Here is a 17,811-nt window from a genome sequence, read left to right as displayed (position 1 = left end):
CAGACTAACCAATATTGCTGAAGCCATAAGAGGAATAAATTCCAAGCAGTAGGAAGCTGCCTTTGGGCAAAGGGGCGATCCTAACACAACTCTGATAATCTCACTGGGCACACAGCCACCCATCCTCTACTTTACAATTATTGTATCAACACATGCCTAAAGAATATTACTATGCTGACTGTGACACAGAAGTGCATTCCTACCAGTTCGCACCTATTCGGTAGAACCGGTTCGTCAAATCTACCGGACTGGTTAGAAGAGGTTCCACCAGTGGACCCGGAAAGCAGGCCACACCTACAGAAGAGGTTCCAAAAATTTTTGAAACCCACCACTGCTAAAGGGTTAGGGGTGCAAGGATCTTGTAAGTTGACAGCTTTAAGACTTGCATGCTTCAATACCAGAGTTTCTGAATAGCTACTTGGACCGACCTAAGTACTAATTCATAATTTCATATCCAGCCACATGGGTGGCAAGCCACTCTCACAAAGGAGGCCACACCCACAGAGTAGGTTCGAACAATTTTTGAAACCCACCACTGCTGTGGCATTACCTCAGGGCCACCTCACACACTTAGCCTCAGAAATATGTTTTGTGGTCTAGTTCCACAATGGGAGTATAAGGGGATTGATTTTATTGTATCAAAAGACAGATTCATTCTAAGATGGTATATTTAATTGGCTTAAGTGATAAAATTGTAGAGAATATTGTAGGGTTCTGCAGGCTCCTACTTTTAATACATGAACGTTGTACATCTTATGGAAATTATGAAACTGACAGCTTAAGACTCAAGCAATCGTATTTCAATGCATTATTGCTGATACATGCTGAAATTTTCACTTGAACTTTCTTTTTAGAAGAGCAAATCCACAAAGTCATTCCCCCTATCCTAGCAGACTTCCTAGAACAATGAGCTGGCATCCTCATTTATTCTGATCGTGATATTGCCATGTAGTCTTTCTTTCTGCTATGGATGTTTTCTTATGCAGATCTGTTTTAGATTACTCAGTGTAGCATTCATCAAAAGAAAAGCTGACTAAATATGGCCTGAGAGAAAACTCTACAGAAAGGAACATCTGCTTTTGCTGCTGAGACTGGAAGGAAGTCTACTGAAAAGTTATTGCCCAAGCTTGGCAAAGCATGTTTTCAAAATGGGTTTCTCTACCAAGACATATACGACTGATAAAACCAACAAAACTCCCTGGGCAAGAAAAGAGGTTCAGTTGATAATTAATGCTCTTCCATTGTTGGCACTATATGTATTAAAGATTAAGTATACACCAAAGGCATTGGATTTTCCCCATTCCCATTTAGATTTTATAATTTATAATTAATAACATATAATCTAAAGAGACTGCCACTTTCCTCTCCCTAATAAATTAGCAGCAGCGAAGATTTCTCTGGAGTAAAATAGTTGGTGCAGTATGCCTAGTTGGATTATCCAAAAAGTTGAGACTTCCAGGGAGTGGCCTGTCGCCGTCGGCAGCTTAACAGAGCTGCCCCCAGAGTTCAGGTTCATTATCTACTCAATATCAAGAAGATAACTCTTTTTTCAGACAAGAAAAAAGCAGTGAGGAATCTCAGCTGGTAAGAATCTTCTTTGAAGTTCACAGTTTGTTTCTTTGTGGGCTGTGGACGGAGGGGGAGGATCAACCCAAAGCTGAGTCATTCAACTCCGACCTGAACTTCGCAGCTGTTACTTACAGCACTAGACAGGAACCCCTCCCCCTTAGGACAATCTTTAGAAAACAGACTATTAAAAATCAATACGAGCAAAGACCAAACTTGTGAACTTTAAAACCTTTCTCTATCTGAAATACCAGCTTCAATGTTATAAAAACCTCTTTTGTTTAATTGTCTTCAAAATGGCGTTTACAGCTTCTGCATTTGTTATCTCCGGCTTCCTGCTACAGAATCAAAGAAACAATCTCTTATAATTTAATTAGAGCTACTCCCTTAAAGCTTTCAAGACTCTTTGTTGTTGATACAGAGACATTCCAAACATTCCAAACGGACTTTCTCTTTTGAAATCCTCCGTAAAACCCTTTGTAAAAAAAGAAGGGGGAAAAAAAGGGGGGGGGGAATTTCTTTTTCTCCACATAGCACAGTGGATTAGCAATTTAGAATAAATAATTAAAACCAAAATATAATGGCATCCAAATCAACCTCTGTGAAATTACCTCCAAAAACGTCTCCCATACCTGGTACAAAGTTGCAGCCCCCACCATCTATGCCCCCTAGTGGAGACGTACTAACAAAAGAATTTTTTCTGGAAATGTTCAAAGAATCCAGAGAACAGAACTTAGAAATGTTTAAAGAATTCAGAGAACAGAATCTAGAAATGCTTAAAGATTTCAAAGATGAAATAAGGAATGAGATGGAAGTTCTATATGACAAATTCGATACTAGGGTCACTAAAATGAATGATAATATGATGGGAATTGTAAATGTGATAACAGAATATATTTCTGGAATGGAAGATAATTTAGAAACTCTCAATGAAGCTAAAACTAACCTGATATCCAAAACTGAAGTGGTGGAACAAAAAATTGATAATGCTGAAAAACAAATTATTATGATACAGTATAAGCAGATGGAGCTTGCATTAAGAGTGAGGGGGCTGCGTGAAGAAAAGCAGGAGAACTTAAAGCAAATGTTTTCTGAAGCTTTTGACCGTCTGGTGGGAAAACCGGGATCCAATTTTGATTGGCAGATTGACAGGATTTTTCGTGTTAACTCATGGGCGGCAAAACAAAGGCAACTTCCCCGAGATGTGGTAATATACTTTGTTACAAGAGAATCTAGAAATATGATATTACAAGAGTCTTATAATACTAAGCTTCAAATTGGTGGACAGGACCTGATTGTTTTGAAAGAAATACCACCTCAGATGCTAAGAGCCAGAAGAGATTATGCTTTTCTGGTGGAAGAGCTCAGAAAGCGTCAGATACAGTACAGATGGGATGCCCCATTCGGTATTATAGTTACAATGGACAAACAAAGATATCGTCTCAGTTCTGTATGGAAAGCTCGTGATTTCTATCATAAGATTCTGAAGATGGGATACCCTGAACCTTCGGGATATGGTGAAAAACCACGAGACGAACAAGATAAACAGCAAACCACACAACCATCAGATAAAATGTATCATCTCCCTCTCCCGGAAGGGCAAGGAGTCAAGGAAAAAAGATCCAACCGTAAGACCACCAGACAAACGGATAAACAAGCTACTATGCAACAATCTCAACAATCGTTGGCCACTGATCAAGGAGCTACTGCAACAAGCTCAGAAGCTGTGGGAGGAGCCAAACCAAAGGTGAGACAGGCCTTGCGGGAGGCTCTAAAAAAGCTTCAAGCAACCAAAAATGACAACTAAGATTTTGACATGGAATGTTAACGGACTGAACTCTCCACAGAAAAGAAAGAAAATATTTCATTATCTCAAACAGTTTAAGAATGACATAATTTGTTTGCAAGAAACTCATATCAAATCAACCGATCAAAAATATTTGTTTAACCCCAAACTGGGCCAACATTTTGCGACCTCAGCCATGGAAAAGAAAAATGGCATAGTAGTATATTTAAGAAAAGACATTAAAGCTGAGCTAATTGAAGCAGATCCCTTTGGAAGATATATTGCATTAGATTTAATCTTAGAAGGGAAAAAGACGTTACTTTTGGGAATTTATGCTCCTAATCAACAACAAGATGGATTTTATAGAAATCTCCATGCTAAATTAGTACAGTGGGACTTTGAGTCTTGTATATTATTGGGTGACTGGAATGGCGTGATCGACACCAAAAGAGATAAGAAGACAGCTCGCCCGAACACCAAATTTCGAGCTAAGTTACCCAAATCCTTTTTTGACATGCTGGACGACTTTGAATTGCGAGACGCTTGGCGCGAGAGGCATGCAGAAGAATATGACTTTACCTTTTTTTCCAACAGACATCAATCTCTTTCAAGGATTGATTTTATACTAATTACAAATGATTTACTTTCTAGGGTGAAGAAGACAAAGATTATGGCGAGAGTTCTTTCAGATCATAATCCAGTCTGGATGGAATTGGGAAGGGTAGCCCAGGCAAGAAGGTCCTGGAGGTTGAATGAAAACTTATTTAGATATGAAAAGTATGTTAATGATTGTAAAAAATTGCTATCGGAATATTTTGTTCTCAATATGAATAAGGGTACATCTTTGGAATATGTATGGGATGCAAGCAAAGCGTATATGAGAGGAGTATTAATCAATATAAACAAAATACATAGACACAAACAAGGGCAAAAACGAAAAGAATTGGAAGAGGAAATTAAAGGGAAAGAGTCAGAATTAACATTGAATCCAGGAGATACAAAGATTAGGGAAACAATTGCTATATTAAAATCTCAGTTTGATATGCTGATCTCTGACCAGGTAGCTACTAGTTTATTATATGCTAAACATAATACTTTCTGCAATGCAAATAAACCCGGTAGGTGGTTGGCTTATCAGATTAGAAAAAAAAGGAAAGCTCGAAATGTATCCAAATTGTGTTACAGAGGGAAGGAAGTGTTTCAACAGGAAGAGATTCAAAAGGTATTTCGGGAATTTTTTACAGAGTTGTATAAAGGGGAAAAAATTAAGGACGGAGATATAGACAAATACCTAGATAAAGAGAAAATCCCCCTAGTTAGAGAAGAACATAGGCATAAGCTGAATCAACCTATAACCTCTGGGGAAATTTTGCAGGCAATTAAACAATTAAAGTTAGGGAAAGCACCAGGCACAGATGGTTTAACAGCTGTTTATTATAAAAATTTACAGTTAGAAATGGTAGAACCCCTCAGAGAACTATTCAATAAAATTCAATCGGGAGGGAAAGTGCCTCCTTCGTGGAAGACTGCGTTCATATCGTTGATACCCAAAGAAGACCAAGACCTTACCCAACCAAAAAATTACAGACCTATTTCATTACTTAATGTAGATTATAAAATTTTTACTAAAATATTAGCAAATAGGCTAATGGGGGTAATTCAACAACTGATACATACCGATCAAACTGGTTTTATACAGGGCAGACAGATGAAGAACAACGTTAGATTAATTATCAACGCTTTAGAATACCTGGGAAAGAATAATCAAATCCCGGCCGCATTCATATTTTTGGATGCGGAGAAAGCCTTTGATCGAGTTAATTGGCAATTCCTGCTGAAGACATTGCAAAAAATGCAGATAGGAGATGGCTTTTTACGGTCAATTGGTGCAATATATCAGCAGCAAACAGCCCAGATCATTGTCAATGGAAGTCTGACAGACTCCTTTCAAATTGAAAAAGGTACAAGACAGGGCTGTCCTCTGTCCCCATTATTGTTTATTATAACTTTGGAAATACTGTTGAATAAGATACGGGGCTTGGGCGGTCTAAAAGGGATTAAAATTAGACAGCAAGAATATAGAGTCCGTGCATTTGCGGATGACCTGGTTATAATATTGGAACAACCGCAGGAATCTAGTAGGGTATTATTGAATACGATCAATCAATATGGTCAAGTCTCGGGATTTAAAATAAATCTAGGAAAAACCAAAATAATAGCTATAAATATGACTATCAAACAGAAGGAAGAACTGGGGGCGATGCTAAGATGTGAGGTAGTTAAAAAAGTTAAATATCTTGGAGTTAATATTTTAATCTCAAATGGGAAATTATACAAGTATAATTATGAACCACTTTGGCATAGTACACAGTTGGAGTTGAAAAGGTGGGAAAAACTGCATTTGTCCTTGCTGGGTAGAATAGCGGCAGTAAAAATGAACATTTTACCAAAATTTTTATTTCTTTTTCAAATGTTACCAATACTTAAAAGAGATGCGGATTATCCAAAAAGTTGTGAGGAGAATACAACATTGTCGTAATAGGATGATTTGAAGACCCACATGGGAATCCAAGTCACCACACCTCATGCATGCGCAGAGTCCATTATATCTGTGGATCAAGGTATGCAAAATGTAGCACAAGAAACGCCTATTCAACCTCACCTGAATTCTTCTTTCTTCGTTATCTCTCTTTTTCCTTTCTTCTTCTTCCAGTTTTCTCTTTGCTTCCATCTCATATTTCCTAGATGGAAAAAATTGAAATTCCACTTGATTCAGACAAACATTAAAACCGTTTCACTCCCTTTCCCACAAAATTTAATTTTTTTCCCCCTTGTAACAGAATTCGGAACTGCCTGAAAACAGCAGTCACTTCCAAAATATGGCTTTTGTTTAAAAAGTTGATATTGGAGATGACCAAGTTGAGCCTGAGGGGAGGGGGTCAAATGTGTCATAAGTCATGAGTCCCTGCATACCCGCAAGAGATGTAAATCCAGCATATCATGAATGCTTCTCTTATCTTCCATTCATTTCCCTTGGCCACTAGTTGGCCAGATTCTCGTAGAGAGCATGCAATAAATCTTTATACTCATTTGAGAATATTGAGCCTGAATCTCCTGATTTCTCCGGGGCTTAACATTTGCCTTTGCTTCTACCACTCTTCATCTAAATTATTTCACACTCACAGTCGCCTTTCTTCCTCTTCCTTCTTCCGACGCTGCTCCTCTTCCTCACGCCTTTTTCTTTCTTTCTCCATTTCTTCCTGGATCTTCCTCAATCTTTCGGCTTCCTCCTCTTGCTGCTTCTTTTTCTGAAGGGCACTCAAGAGTTTCTCAGAGCTTTTAACTAGGGCGTCATACTCCTTCTGAATCTGTTGTCTAGGCATAACAGTGGCCTATAAAATAAGTCGTAAAAACAATCACAATAATTTGCATATATCACGTAGTTTTAAAGCAAGACAGAAAGAAAATGAACCATAGCAAGAATATGGGAACTCTGTCCCTCCATCAAAGCAGCAAAATTAAGATTCTCCTAAGCTTTGACCACCTATTTTGATTTCATAAACCTTATACTTTCACCTATAAGCAACTCCCCTGCTATAGTGCACACTGTTCATCATGAATGCTGAATGTAGCATAGGTACAATTAAGACCTGTAAACCCAAGTCTATACCTTCGCTCTCTTACTAAAAAGTGTTATGTCTATACCATCAAACTGTAAAGAGATAAAATGGAACTTGTGTCCAGTCCTTGAAAAATGTTTCTTAAAAAAACGTATTTTAGGTCACTTGCCGTTTTGGTAGAAGATATATGCTTGAAAGCATGCAAAGCAGCATGTGTCGAAATTTGAAATGCTAGAACATTGTTGATTAAAGTTTTAAAGTCTTATATGGGGGGAAAATCTCTGCATTCTCATCTAAGCCATGAGTAGGAAAAAAAAACAAGTGATAGCTTTATTTCAATTTATATCCAATTCTGTCAGCTTTAAAAGTTTTGGATTGTCAAAATAAGCAAAAGAAAATAAAACAACAATTAGGATTTGAAATGTTACAGCTGGAATTTAACTTGGTATCCTACAGATATGGGTCTGTCAACTGCCAAAGATATTTCCATGGTCCCTCTTTTGGTCGTGCCCACTGGAATCAAAAACCTCTGCCAGATCCTGATTCAAAGTTCTTTTTTCTATAGCGTAAAGGGTCCTCCTACCTTGATCTTGGCCATCAGAGCATCAATGGACATCTCAAGGTCCTTGACCTGCTTGCTCATTTCTGCCTTCCCCTCTTTGAGAGCAGTTACTACTTCATTGAATTTATATAGCCGCTGTTTCAGTGTGCGAAGCTTTATTAAACCATCTATGCTGTGAAAGGAATGTTAATATTTTAGATATGAGAGACAGATACCAAAACAGGTATTGTTCAAATTCTGTCCCTTTGATCTGCTTCTGAATGAAGCCATAATAGTAGGATTACAATGGGCCTCATATTATGCATTTGGTCTGCGTTGCCATTAAAATTTGGAACAGAAAATATGGACAAATAGCTTGGGAAACTCCCACAAACATAAAAAATAGACACATTTAAAATATGTTGTGCACAAATGATTACATTATATGCAGAGGTGGTATTCAGCCAGTTCTGACAGGTTTTGGAGAACTGGTAGTGGAAATTTTGAGTAGTTCGAAGAACCGGCAAATAGGCTGGCCCCACCCCCACTGCCTCCCAGCTGATCTTCGTTTGTTGCCCTTAACAGTAGAACTGAACTGGAAAGCAGGTTAGTGGGGTGGGAAGGGAATGGGGATTTTGCAGTAACCTTCCCCTGCCCACACCCACAAAGCCACGCCCACAGAACCGGTAGTAAAAAAATTTGAATCCCATCACTGATTATGTGTGTTCTGCTGGAGAGGTCCATGATTGCCATGAAGGATCCCAACTTCAGGGCCTGGAGATTAAACTCCTCTAGTACTAAAAACCTAGGAGGATTAATATGAGGGACGGCACAATTGGAATGTCAATAATACATGGGCTTATTTTCTTCAAATTCAGTGAAACGCTAGTTTCTTACTAGCGGCTGCAACAGCTATGTTCAGTTAGCAATAGCAATAGTAGTTAGACTTATATACCGCTCCATAGGGCTTTCAGCCCTCTCTAAGCGGTTTACAGAGTCAGCATATTGCCCCAACAATCCAGGTCCTCATTTTACCCACCTCGGAAGGATGGAAGGATGAGTCAACCCTGAGCCGGTGAGATTTGAACAGCCGAACTGCCGAACTAGCAGTCAGCTGAAGTAGCCTGCAGTACAGCACTCTAACCACTGCGCCACCTCGGCTCCAGTTGATTCTTTTTAAAAAATTAGGTCATGTTGTCTCTCCTCTTCTCCCCTCTCCTTCCAACTCTTCTATCTGAATGAGGATAGTACTGCTAACTGGAATGTGCCATCCCTTCTCTTTTGAATGTACAAAACCAGTTTGTCATGTAACCAAGGGTAGGAATGCTGTGGCTTTGCTCTTTGTGGCCCAGAGGGACTTGCCACTAGTGGATAAAGAAATGCTAGCTGCAAAAATTGGAAGATTTAACCGTCTACATTATTTTTACGGAGAAGCTTTGGAAGAGAAGATATGGCAATATCCTGCCAAAGTAACTCAAGAGCTGGTCTTTTGATGCCAGTTTCCACAAATTGTGACTGCACTAATGACATATTATAAGTGTATGAGTGCCTGGGAATCCTTTCCATTACTATTCAGCACCTCATGAGATTTACTAGCAAACAGGACACAGCGAGTATTTATACAGGTCTTCTTCTTACCGTGGTTGATGCTTTCTCTTGCATAGCCACATACGAATTGTCTTTTGTATTTTAATACAGGCACTTGCTCTGTACTTGATTTTGTTTTTCACTGAAAATAAAAGGAGGGGAAAAGTGAGGGAAACCTCATCAACAAATGTCTAAATACAGAACCCACTATTCTGAGGGGGTGGGGATGGATGGATAGCTAGACAGACAGACAAGCAGACAGAGACAGAGAGTTAGATAGATTTTATACTACCATATTTTTCAGAGTATAAGATGCACCGGAGTATAAGACGCACCAAGATTTTGAAGAGGTACATTTTTTTAATTTTATTTTTTTTTTAATTTTGCCCTCCCCGGCTCCCCGGAGCATTCTGCAGGCCTCCTAAACCCTCTGAAAACTGACACATGGAGAGAGTTTGGGAGGTCTACAAAGTGCTTCTGGGGGCTGGGGAGGGCAAAAACGTGATGTATGGGGGCTTGATCATCCTAAAGAGTGAAGCATTTATCGATCTCAAATCCACTTTTCTCCACCCCTCCCCAGGGCAGGACATATCTCTACGCTTTATTTTTCCCCCTTCCCTCTGACCACGCAGAGCTGCTTTGACCAAGGAGCAGCAGTCGGCTCGCTTCTTCTCTTTAATGAGGGGCTGCTGAACCACCACTGCTGTGCTTGACCGGGAACGGCCCATTGGGCGAGGAGAGGTGGGGATCCCTTTCATTTGGATTAATGGTTCCTTGTGGTGGTCCCTGAGCCACAAAAGGGAAGCCCAAAGAAGACGACCTGGCAAGTCTGCCTCCTTGAACAACCAAGCTTGTTCACAGCCCTCTTCGCAACCCCGCTTCCTTAGTCTCAGTGCAAAAGCAGGTGCCAGGCTCCCAGCTACCATATCTTTTTGCTGCATGACAGATTCAGGCAGATTGGAGGTGGGGGTGGAAGAAGAGAAGAGGAACAGATTGAGAAGTTAAAAACCTGGAATGGGATACAATCAAGCTCCTGAGATTACTTCGCTGCCACCCCAAAATGTTGTTACTCTGCTGCCTGGAACTGCCCGAGAAGGGGCAGGTGAAGTGGGCTCTGCAGAGATCGCTGTAACAGCATTTTTGGGTGGCAGCGCAGTGATCCAAAGCCAAAGCCTTTGAATCAAGCTTGATTGTACCCCGTTCCAGGATTTAACTTCCCGCTCTAGGGTCCAGAGAAATCTAGCGTCTCTGAGATCCCTCTCATTTGCAGGAGGAGGAGGAGGAGGAGGATGGCATATACAAATGCCTCTGAGTAACTGGGAAAGAAAGCTGTGCTTTTTCGGGCGGTGGTTTTCAGCAGGTTCTCACAAGATCAAAAAATCTTGCAAAACATTGGTTTTCCTTCAGTATCTTGTGGAATTTCAGAAAAGGACAAAACTTTCAATATTATTGCAAAAATCAAGATTAATATTCCTAAATTGTGATTTTTGATAATCACACAACATTTCTGCCATTTCTTTATGAAAAGAAAATACTCTAGTCTTCCAAGTAAGCTTAAAAAGACACAGTTGTGGGTAGTTTTTTAAGTTTGCTCACTTGACAGAAATAGCAAAACATTTACACTTATATACCACTTCATAGTGCTTTATAGACTTCTCTAAGCGGTTTACAGAGTCAACATATTGCCCCAAACAATATGGGTCCTCATTTTACCGACCTTAGAAGATGGAACTGCTGCAGTCGGCAGAATTGGCATGCAATACTGCATTCTAACCAATGCACCACCACAGCTCAGTGGTGATCCTCCCCCTATCACCCCATCTCACAATATATTTTTGAATACCTACATTTGATGACTGATAAAGAACACCACTGGACCTTCTTCCAACGGCTGCAGAGAAGCCAGTGGTTCACACGTTTAATCAGGTCAGCAAGATGATCTGGATCAGACTTCATGATTTGATCAAATTCTGCAAACTGAATACGGGGTTGGGGAGGAAATGCCATTTAAGATAACCAACAAGAATGTTGACAGATGGAGAATTCTGTTGTAAACAGAATGTTGCAGTCATGACAATGGGAAGAGACCCCAGTGGTTGCCATGAGGTTCTGATTCATGATACTTAATAACATTCAGAATCTGCCTATTTGTATATATCTCTGACACAGTAAAAATTGTGACTACTGATTCTGATACCATGTTTCCCTGAAAATAAGACAGGGTCTTATTTTCTTTTGACCCCCCAAATAAGCGCTTGGCCTTATTTTTGGGGATGTCTTATTATTTTTGAGGTGCAGGAGGCAGCAAGCATGGTCACCTTCTCGCTGCTGCTGTGTTGCAATATTTTCGGGGAGGGCTGGCTTATTTTCGGAGGAGGACTTACTTTAGCGCATGCGCTCAAAAGCCCAATTGGGTTTATTATCCAGGGAGGACTTATTTTCGGGGAAACAGAGTAGTTATATTGAGGGTCTCCACTCAACTTTAAGCTAGGAATGAAATTAAAGCACAGAACCAAAGCAATAAAAAAGTATTATTTATCTGCCTTTTAGAGAACACATTCATAGTAAATAATTATAGGGGAAGGGGGGTTAACCATCACACAGACCACAGGGGATACCACTCTTAGCACAGGTAGAGCTATAAACAAAATAGTGTCTACCAATACATTAAACATGGAGATGGCCATGTCAATACAGTTGTTAGCAGTGATCAAATGACAATGCATCATCTTATGAAATTACTTTCAAGAAAGGTAATGCTATCCTTTACCTCAATTATTTTGCAGGCAAGTTGAAGAGAAATTAATTGTTTTAAAACTCAATTTGTGTTCATTTATACTTCAGAGATATCAACATTGCTTACCTTGCCAGGTCTAAAGAACACTTTGGTTAATCCAAATTTATAATCTTGTTCATTTAAGCCAAGGGCTTTGAAGAGAGCCTGAAAGAAAAGAAATCGACAGTTTTACAAATCCTTTGAAGGAAGAAAAGTATCCGTGAATATCAACTCACCATGAAAAAGGCACATATAAAAAAGCATTTGCATTCTGAATATAAGTACCTTGCAGAAGAGTCTCGGATCCAGACGGGTCAGTTTTGCAGGCATATATTTTTTATACATGTTATAAAGTTCATGGAATGAGGCTCGTGATGGGAAACCACCTTGCATTAAGTCCAAAACAGACACCATTCCTAGAGTTAAAGACAAGCAACAAAAGAATCGCCACTAAATTAAAATGATGTGATAGTCAGTATTTATTTTTATATTTTGAGATTGGTATAAACAAAAAAATAGCTAAAACAAGAAACACAAACCCTTAAAATGAGCTTCAAGTTTCAATTAAAATCAAGACTGTCTCTGTTGACCTTTCCAAATATTAGCCCTAATCTCTTTCAACTGGTTTAGCCAAAAATCAATGGAGTTAAAGGCAGGCAAAGAAATAAACAAATGTTTATTTTCACTTTTAAACCAGAAAAAAAAACTAGATGAAGAATAATGTAATTAATAGACTTTTTGGGGGGCAACTTTTATGGACTTTTGGCTGACATCAGGATTGAAAAATTGATGTTTTATGGATTTATAATAAGTAATGGGATATAGGATCAAGATGTTTAATCTTAAAGGGGTGAAGAAGTATTACATTTGTTTATTCTTGTGATGAAGGTTTTAATCACTCCTTTATTTATTTATTTTCTTTTTCTTTAGTCTCTCTTTTCTTTTTCTTTAGTCTCTCTTTTCTTTTTCTTCTTTTTCTCTTTTCTTATATTTTTCTTTGTTTCCATTCTCTTTCTCTAAATTTAGTTTGTTTTAATTAATATTATTGCAATTTAAATCCTTACTAAAATTATATTTTTAAAAATAATGCAATTCATAATTAAAACAGACAGAAAGGAACTTCATTACTTTCCTTGTCTCCTTTTCTACAGTATTGCTCAGAGTATCCAATCTCCAGACTATCAGCCAAAAATTGAGTCAACAAAACACTAATTGTGAAGATGTTAAGGATTTCTGATTTGCTAAATTAAATTTTAAACATAACTTGCCCTGACAAGCAATAGGAATGTTTGCCAAGTTGAACAGATGCTTGAAGACTAAAAGCTTTCTGGGATGCAAAAATTATAAAGAAATTAATAGAAATACTAGGATAGCAGCTAATTAAAACAAATGGTTTAGCCTGAAATAAGGCTCATTTAAGGCAACTATAATCATCAATTTCAAAATCAGCTCTGTGAAGTTATTACGTTTGTTAGTTAGGTCTTAACCATCTTTAAGTTATATATTAACCTCACGTAGTTCTGTTAGGTCAATAAGAACACCTGAACACCTTCCGGATCTCTGAAAGTTTGAGAAGTTTATTAAGTTTATTTTTTTAATCTTTTAACAGTCAATACATTATTATCTACAGCTTATTATTTTGCAGAATATTTTCACTACAGCAACAAAACACTGAAAAACCTCACTTTTTTCCTGACTAAAAAACTCTTACACAAAGCACTGCGATTCGGTTTTGCCAGAATCCCCATTTGAATATTATTAGAGATCTAAAGTATCATCTTCAGAAGATACACTAAATTACCTGAACATTGGAGCTGAGAGAGGATTTGAGCACCTTCAAATTGGTGACTGGTCATCTTTAGATTGGGTTTGATGCATCGAATAAAGCTTGACCCCTATTGTAAAGGCAGAAGATTAGCATAATCATGATTAAGACTACTTGAAAAGGATCTTAGAGACAACTCATGCCACAATACTCTTATCTTATCTAGTCCCACCAGTGGATATTTTTCCTTTTATACATTTATATTAAGTCTCCCACCCCTCCTATTTTTTTTAATAGCAGTAGCACTTAGACACCGCTTCACAGTGCTTTACAGCCCTCTCTAAGCGGTTTACAGAGTCAGCATATTGACAATTTGGGTCTTCATTTTACCCATCTCGGAAGGATGGAAGGCTGTGTCAACCTTGAGCCTGGTGAGATTTGAACTGCCAAATTGCAGGCAGCCAGCAGGAATAGCCTGCAGTACTGCACTCTAACCACTGTGCCACCGAGGCTCCTGAGTTAATAAACTCAGAAGCAGTAAATATGTTGAAATATTTAACTTTGACCTAAAGACATTGTTTTTACACCTCTATAAATATTGTGTGAAAGCTTCTGCACAGAGATTGTCTTTCCATAAGACCACCAATAACATTCAATTCATACCAAGCTTAATACCCAGCAGAAACATGTAACTTCTCAAATGCCTGACCTCTACACAAAGGAGTCAAGAGCCTTGGGAAAATCAGGTCTTCTAAGGTTTCTGATATTTGCTCTAGCAGCCTACAAATGCTGACAGGAAGGAAGATGACTGCTCGGCTGGGGTCATCGTCATCAGGCCACGGAAGTTTGGAAAAGAAGGCCAGGAGTATTGTTAAAGCCACTGTAATGCCCACGGTGGGGAGATTAGCAGCTCATTTAATGCTTAACTAATTTTTTTTGTTTAAATGTGGAGAAATGCATGACAAATCAATTTCATTTGGAGGGATAAGAAAAATTAATTCTATTCAAAGCCATTTAAAAGGGAAACAAAAGGAGGAAAGGGAAGAAAATATTTATACTTAGTGGTCTAAACCCAAGGTGGGCAACTATGGCACCTTTATCACCTCTGGACTTCAACTCCCAGAATTCCTGAGCCAGCATGAACTGGCTACAATGAATTCAGAACCATGTCTGATTTGGCATTTAACCTCTGGAATGGGAAGCAAAATGCACAAGACTGGCTAGAGTGGTGCTCCTGCATCATTCTTTTGCTATCCTGCACATTTCATAGAGGACCACAGACTAGCAAGAACTTCCTCTAGTTCAGCAGCAGGTAAATTCTGTTGGATTGAGGTCCGTTACAAGGCCTAATGTGGCATATGAAGCTCAGCATTCCAAATCTGAGCAGGACCACCAATTGAAATGCACTCCTTTTATTTCTTAAATCATCACAAACATACAAAAAAAGGTTGAATTTATTGTTCTGGTCCACTGTGGAGTATCACAGTAAAGAGGAGTTGGTGGGTTACATGTCATATATATATATAAATTCTCCAAATAAATTTGTTTTGAGATGTTTATGTTAAGGACTACAAATAAACTACTGACCCCAAAGGGCTCCAATCTCTCTCTAGCTCTTTTTTTTTAAAATAAATATTGGTCAGTTTCCTGCAAGCATGTTTCCCTAATTCAGTGGTTCCCAAACTTGGCAACTTTAAGACTTGTGGACTTCAACTCCCAGAATTCTCCAGCCAGCAGAGCAGAGTTGAAGTCCACAAGTCTTAAAGTTGCCAAGTTTGGGAACCACTGCCCTAATTCTTTGGTGTAATGCAGAATCACTGATGAACTGACTAGATGATTCTATACCTGTAAAACAATAAAGGATTCCCATAATACATGGATTTAGCCAAGATTACTCTTAAAGCTAAATATGGTGTTTGTGGCAGCTCCCATCTGCTCCCTGCCATTTTTTTTTAAGCCAAATATGCAAAATGCTCATGTGTAAAATTCTGTTCAAATTTAACTGATGCCCTGGCTTTAACAGATCTCCATCCTTGCATTAGTACAACAAATCTAGGGTTTATTTTATTAACAGATCTAGTGCAAAAATACAAAAATAGATGAGACCTTGTAAACAGAAGGCACAAAATTTTCCATGACTGTTTACTTACGGTGCTGCGAAGCTTTTCCAGAAGCAGGTTTAGCTGAGTCTGTAAAAGAAAAGCATCTGTGTCAAAGTAGACACGCACGAACAAAACACAGGGGAGGATATGTCATTATCAGCATGCATCTCTCAGCACTGGCTTTTTGCAAAATATAAACTGTTGCTGGAATGGAGTGCAAAGTCATGTGCTGGGCCTGACAATTGCTGGACCTCTAATTCTTGGTTGAAAACCTCTAGCCACAAAGAGGTTTACATCTTTGCACACCGACAGGTAAAGGAAATACCTGAGAGCGAAAGAAAGGAAGGGTATGTGAATGCCAAAACCAAGTTGTCAAAAGATGACAAAACCAGCTGTGAAGAAATGCTCTTAGGAAGAAGACAAATCTGTGGCCCTGTGCTTACAGCAGAACGCTGCAAGCAATTTTCCCAATCAAATACCTTTCCGGTACCCTGAAGTATAACTCCTATTAGACCCAGGCTGTATGGCTAATGAATGCCATACAACTCAACACCTGGCCAATCCTTTCCATTAATAGCTACCATATTCACAATAGTTTAGGGACAGCTTTTTTGCCCAATAATCTTATTCCACTGTTATACAGACCAGATGAAGTTCAGTTGGGGGTCTTCCTTCATGCAAAGATCATGAAAACACAAAATACATCTTTTTAGTATAAGATTCTTGGTGTTATCTGAGCTTGTTTGTTTTTTTGCAGACATTTCATAACCTAACTAGGTAACATCATCACACTAAATGGGAATGTGATATGCTCTCTGTTCATGTGCAAATGGCTTCCCCTGGGAGTGAGTGTTCTTGGTAGTTACTTGATTAGGTTGTTGTTTACAACCAAGTTCAAGAAGCGCCAGGACCCACTGTTCAACCCTGAGTTACAAATACTCTTTTCTATTGGTACATCTTGTTAGGCTGGTATCTGCCTTGCTGGAATATCTTCTCCCAAGCATTTGATGATAACTGAGATAGGAGACCCTGGGTTACCAGTAAATTGGTTTACTACGAATAACAGTTTTTATATCAATTTTAAATCTCTGTGTGTGTGCACAAGCGCGCATACGCACGCACCTGGCCTTATTTTCAGGGAGGTATTATTATTTTTGAGGCGTGGGAGGCAGCGAGCGTGGGCATCTCATGGCTGCTGCGGTGTTACAATATTTTCAGGGAGGGTTTATTTTCGGTGGAGGGCTTATTTTAGCATACGCGCTCAAAAGCCCAATTGGGCTTATTATCCAGGCAGGTCTTATTTTGGGAGAAAAAGGGCATCTATCTATCTATCTATCTATCTATCTATCTATCTATCTATCTATCTATCTATCTATCTATCTATCTATCTATTTTTACTGCTGGGCCAGTGATGGAAAATCAGATGGTTAATATAATAAATAACTATTAGATATTTTTACATGCAGAATAAACCACCAATGTCATAAGAAAACATTCATTATACCCACCCAACCCACCAGAGAAGGGAGGCCGGGAATGTTGTGGGTTCAGTCTCCTAAGGAGGTTCATCTGGTGGGACACAGAAGAAGGGCCTTCTCCATGATGGCTCCCTCCCTTTGGAATATCATCCCTGCAGAGATGGCCCCCACTTTAAAACTCTTTTGCAAGGCCCTAAAGACCTGGTTTTGCTAGTGGGCCTGGAGAATCCAGAGTGGGATGGAGCCAATCAAGTGGCTCGTTTGATTCACTGCTGTCACTGGGGGAGGGGCTTATTTTTTTGTAAGCTACCCAGAATCACTGAAAGTGGGTGGCCAGCCATATAAATTGTCTAAATAAATAAATTCAAGCATTCAGTTCCCCACCAACAGGCGAAAACTGTAGAGTCCAGGAACAGTTCCATAACGGCGTCCTATTTTTCTAGAGTTCACCAGATTGTGCATATAAGAATCTCTTGCTTCCTAGGACAAAATATACCTCCATCCAGGCGAGCCCATTACACCTCTTCCCCTCCCTGTCATTTATGAAAATATTAGGAGGGGATATTTATTTTAATTGTACATAACTCATC

At 39.0% G+C, this 17,811-nt stretch overlaps 1 protein-coding gene across 1 annotated transcript in view; it reads right to left on the bottom strand.

Annotated features, from left to right (window-relative positions):
• The window catches only part of MYO6 (myosin VI), a 121,579-nt gene that overhangs the window by 16,310 nt on the left and 87,458 nt on the right, over nt 1-17,811 (bottom strand). Inside the window, exons 19-27 of the mRNA XM_032216291.1 lie at nt 15,792-15,830; nt 13,678-13,771; nt 12,162-12,292; nt 11,964-12,041; nt 10,948-11,077; nt 9,152-9,242; nt 7,556-7,706; nt 6,536-6,744; nt 6,015-6,093 (exon numbers count right to left, since the gene is read on the bottom strand). Of these exons, the coding sequence (XP_032072182.1) occupies nt 6,015-6,093; nt 6,536-6,744; nt 7,556-7,706; nt 9,152-9,242; nt 10,948-11,077; nt 11,964-12,041; nt 12,162-12,292; nt 13,678-13,771; nt 15,792-15,830 (1,002 nt within the window). The remainder of the gene's footprint in view (nt 1-6,014; nt 6,094-6,535; nt 6,745-7,555; nt 7,707-9,151; nt 9,243-10,947; nt 11,078-11,963; nt 12,042-12,161; nt 12,293-13,677; nt 13,772-15,791; nt 15,831-17,811) is intronic.

Source organism: Thamnophis elegans, chromosome 4 (assembly GCF_009769535.1).
Source record: "Thamnophis elegans isolate rThaEle1 chromosome 4, rThaEle1.pri, whole genome shotgun sequence".
Classification (NCBI taxonomy): Eukaryota; Metazoa; Chordata; class Lepidosauria; order Squamata; family Colubridae; genus Thamnophis; species Thamnophis elegans.
This window is presented reverse-complemented; position numbering and strand designations above follow the sequence as displayed.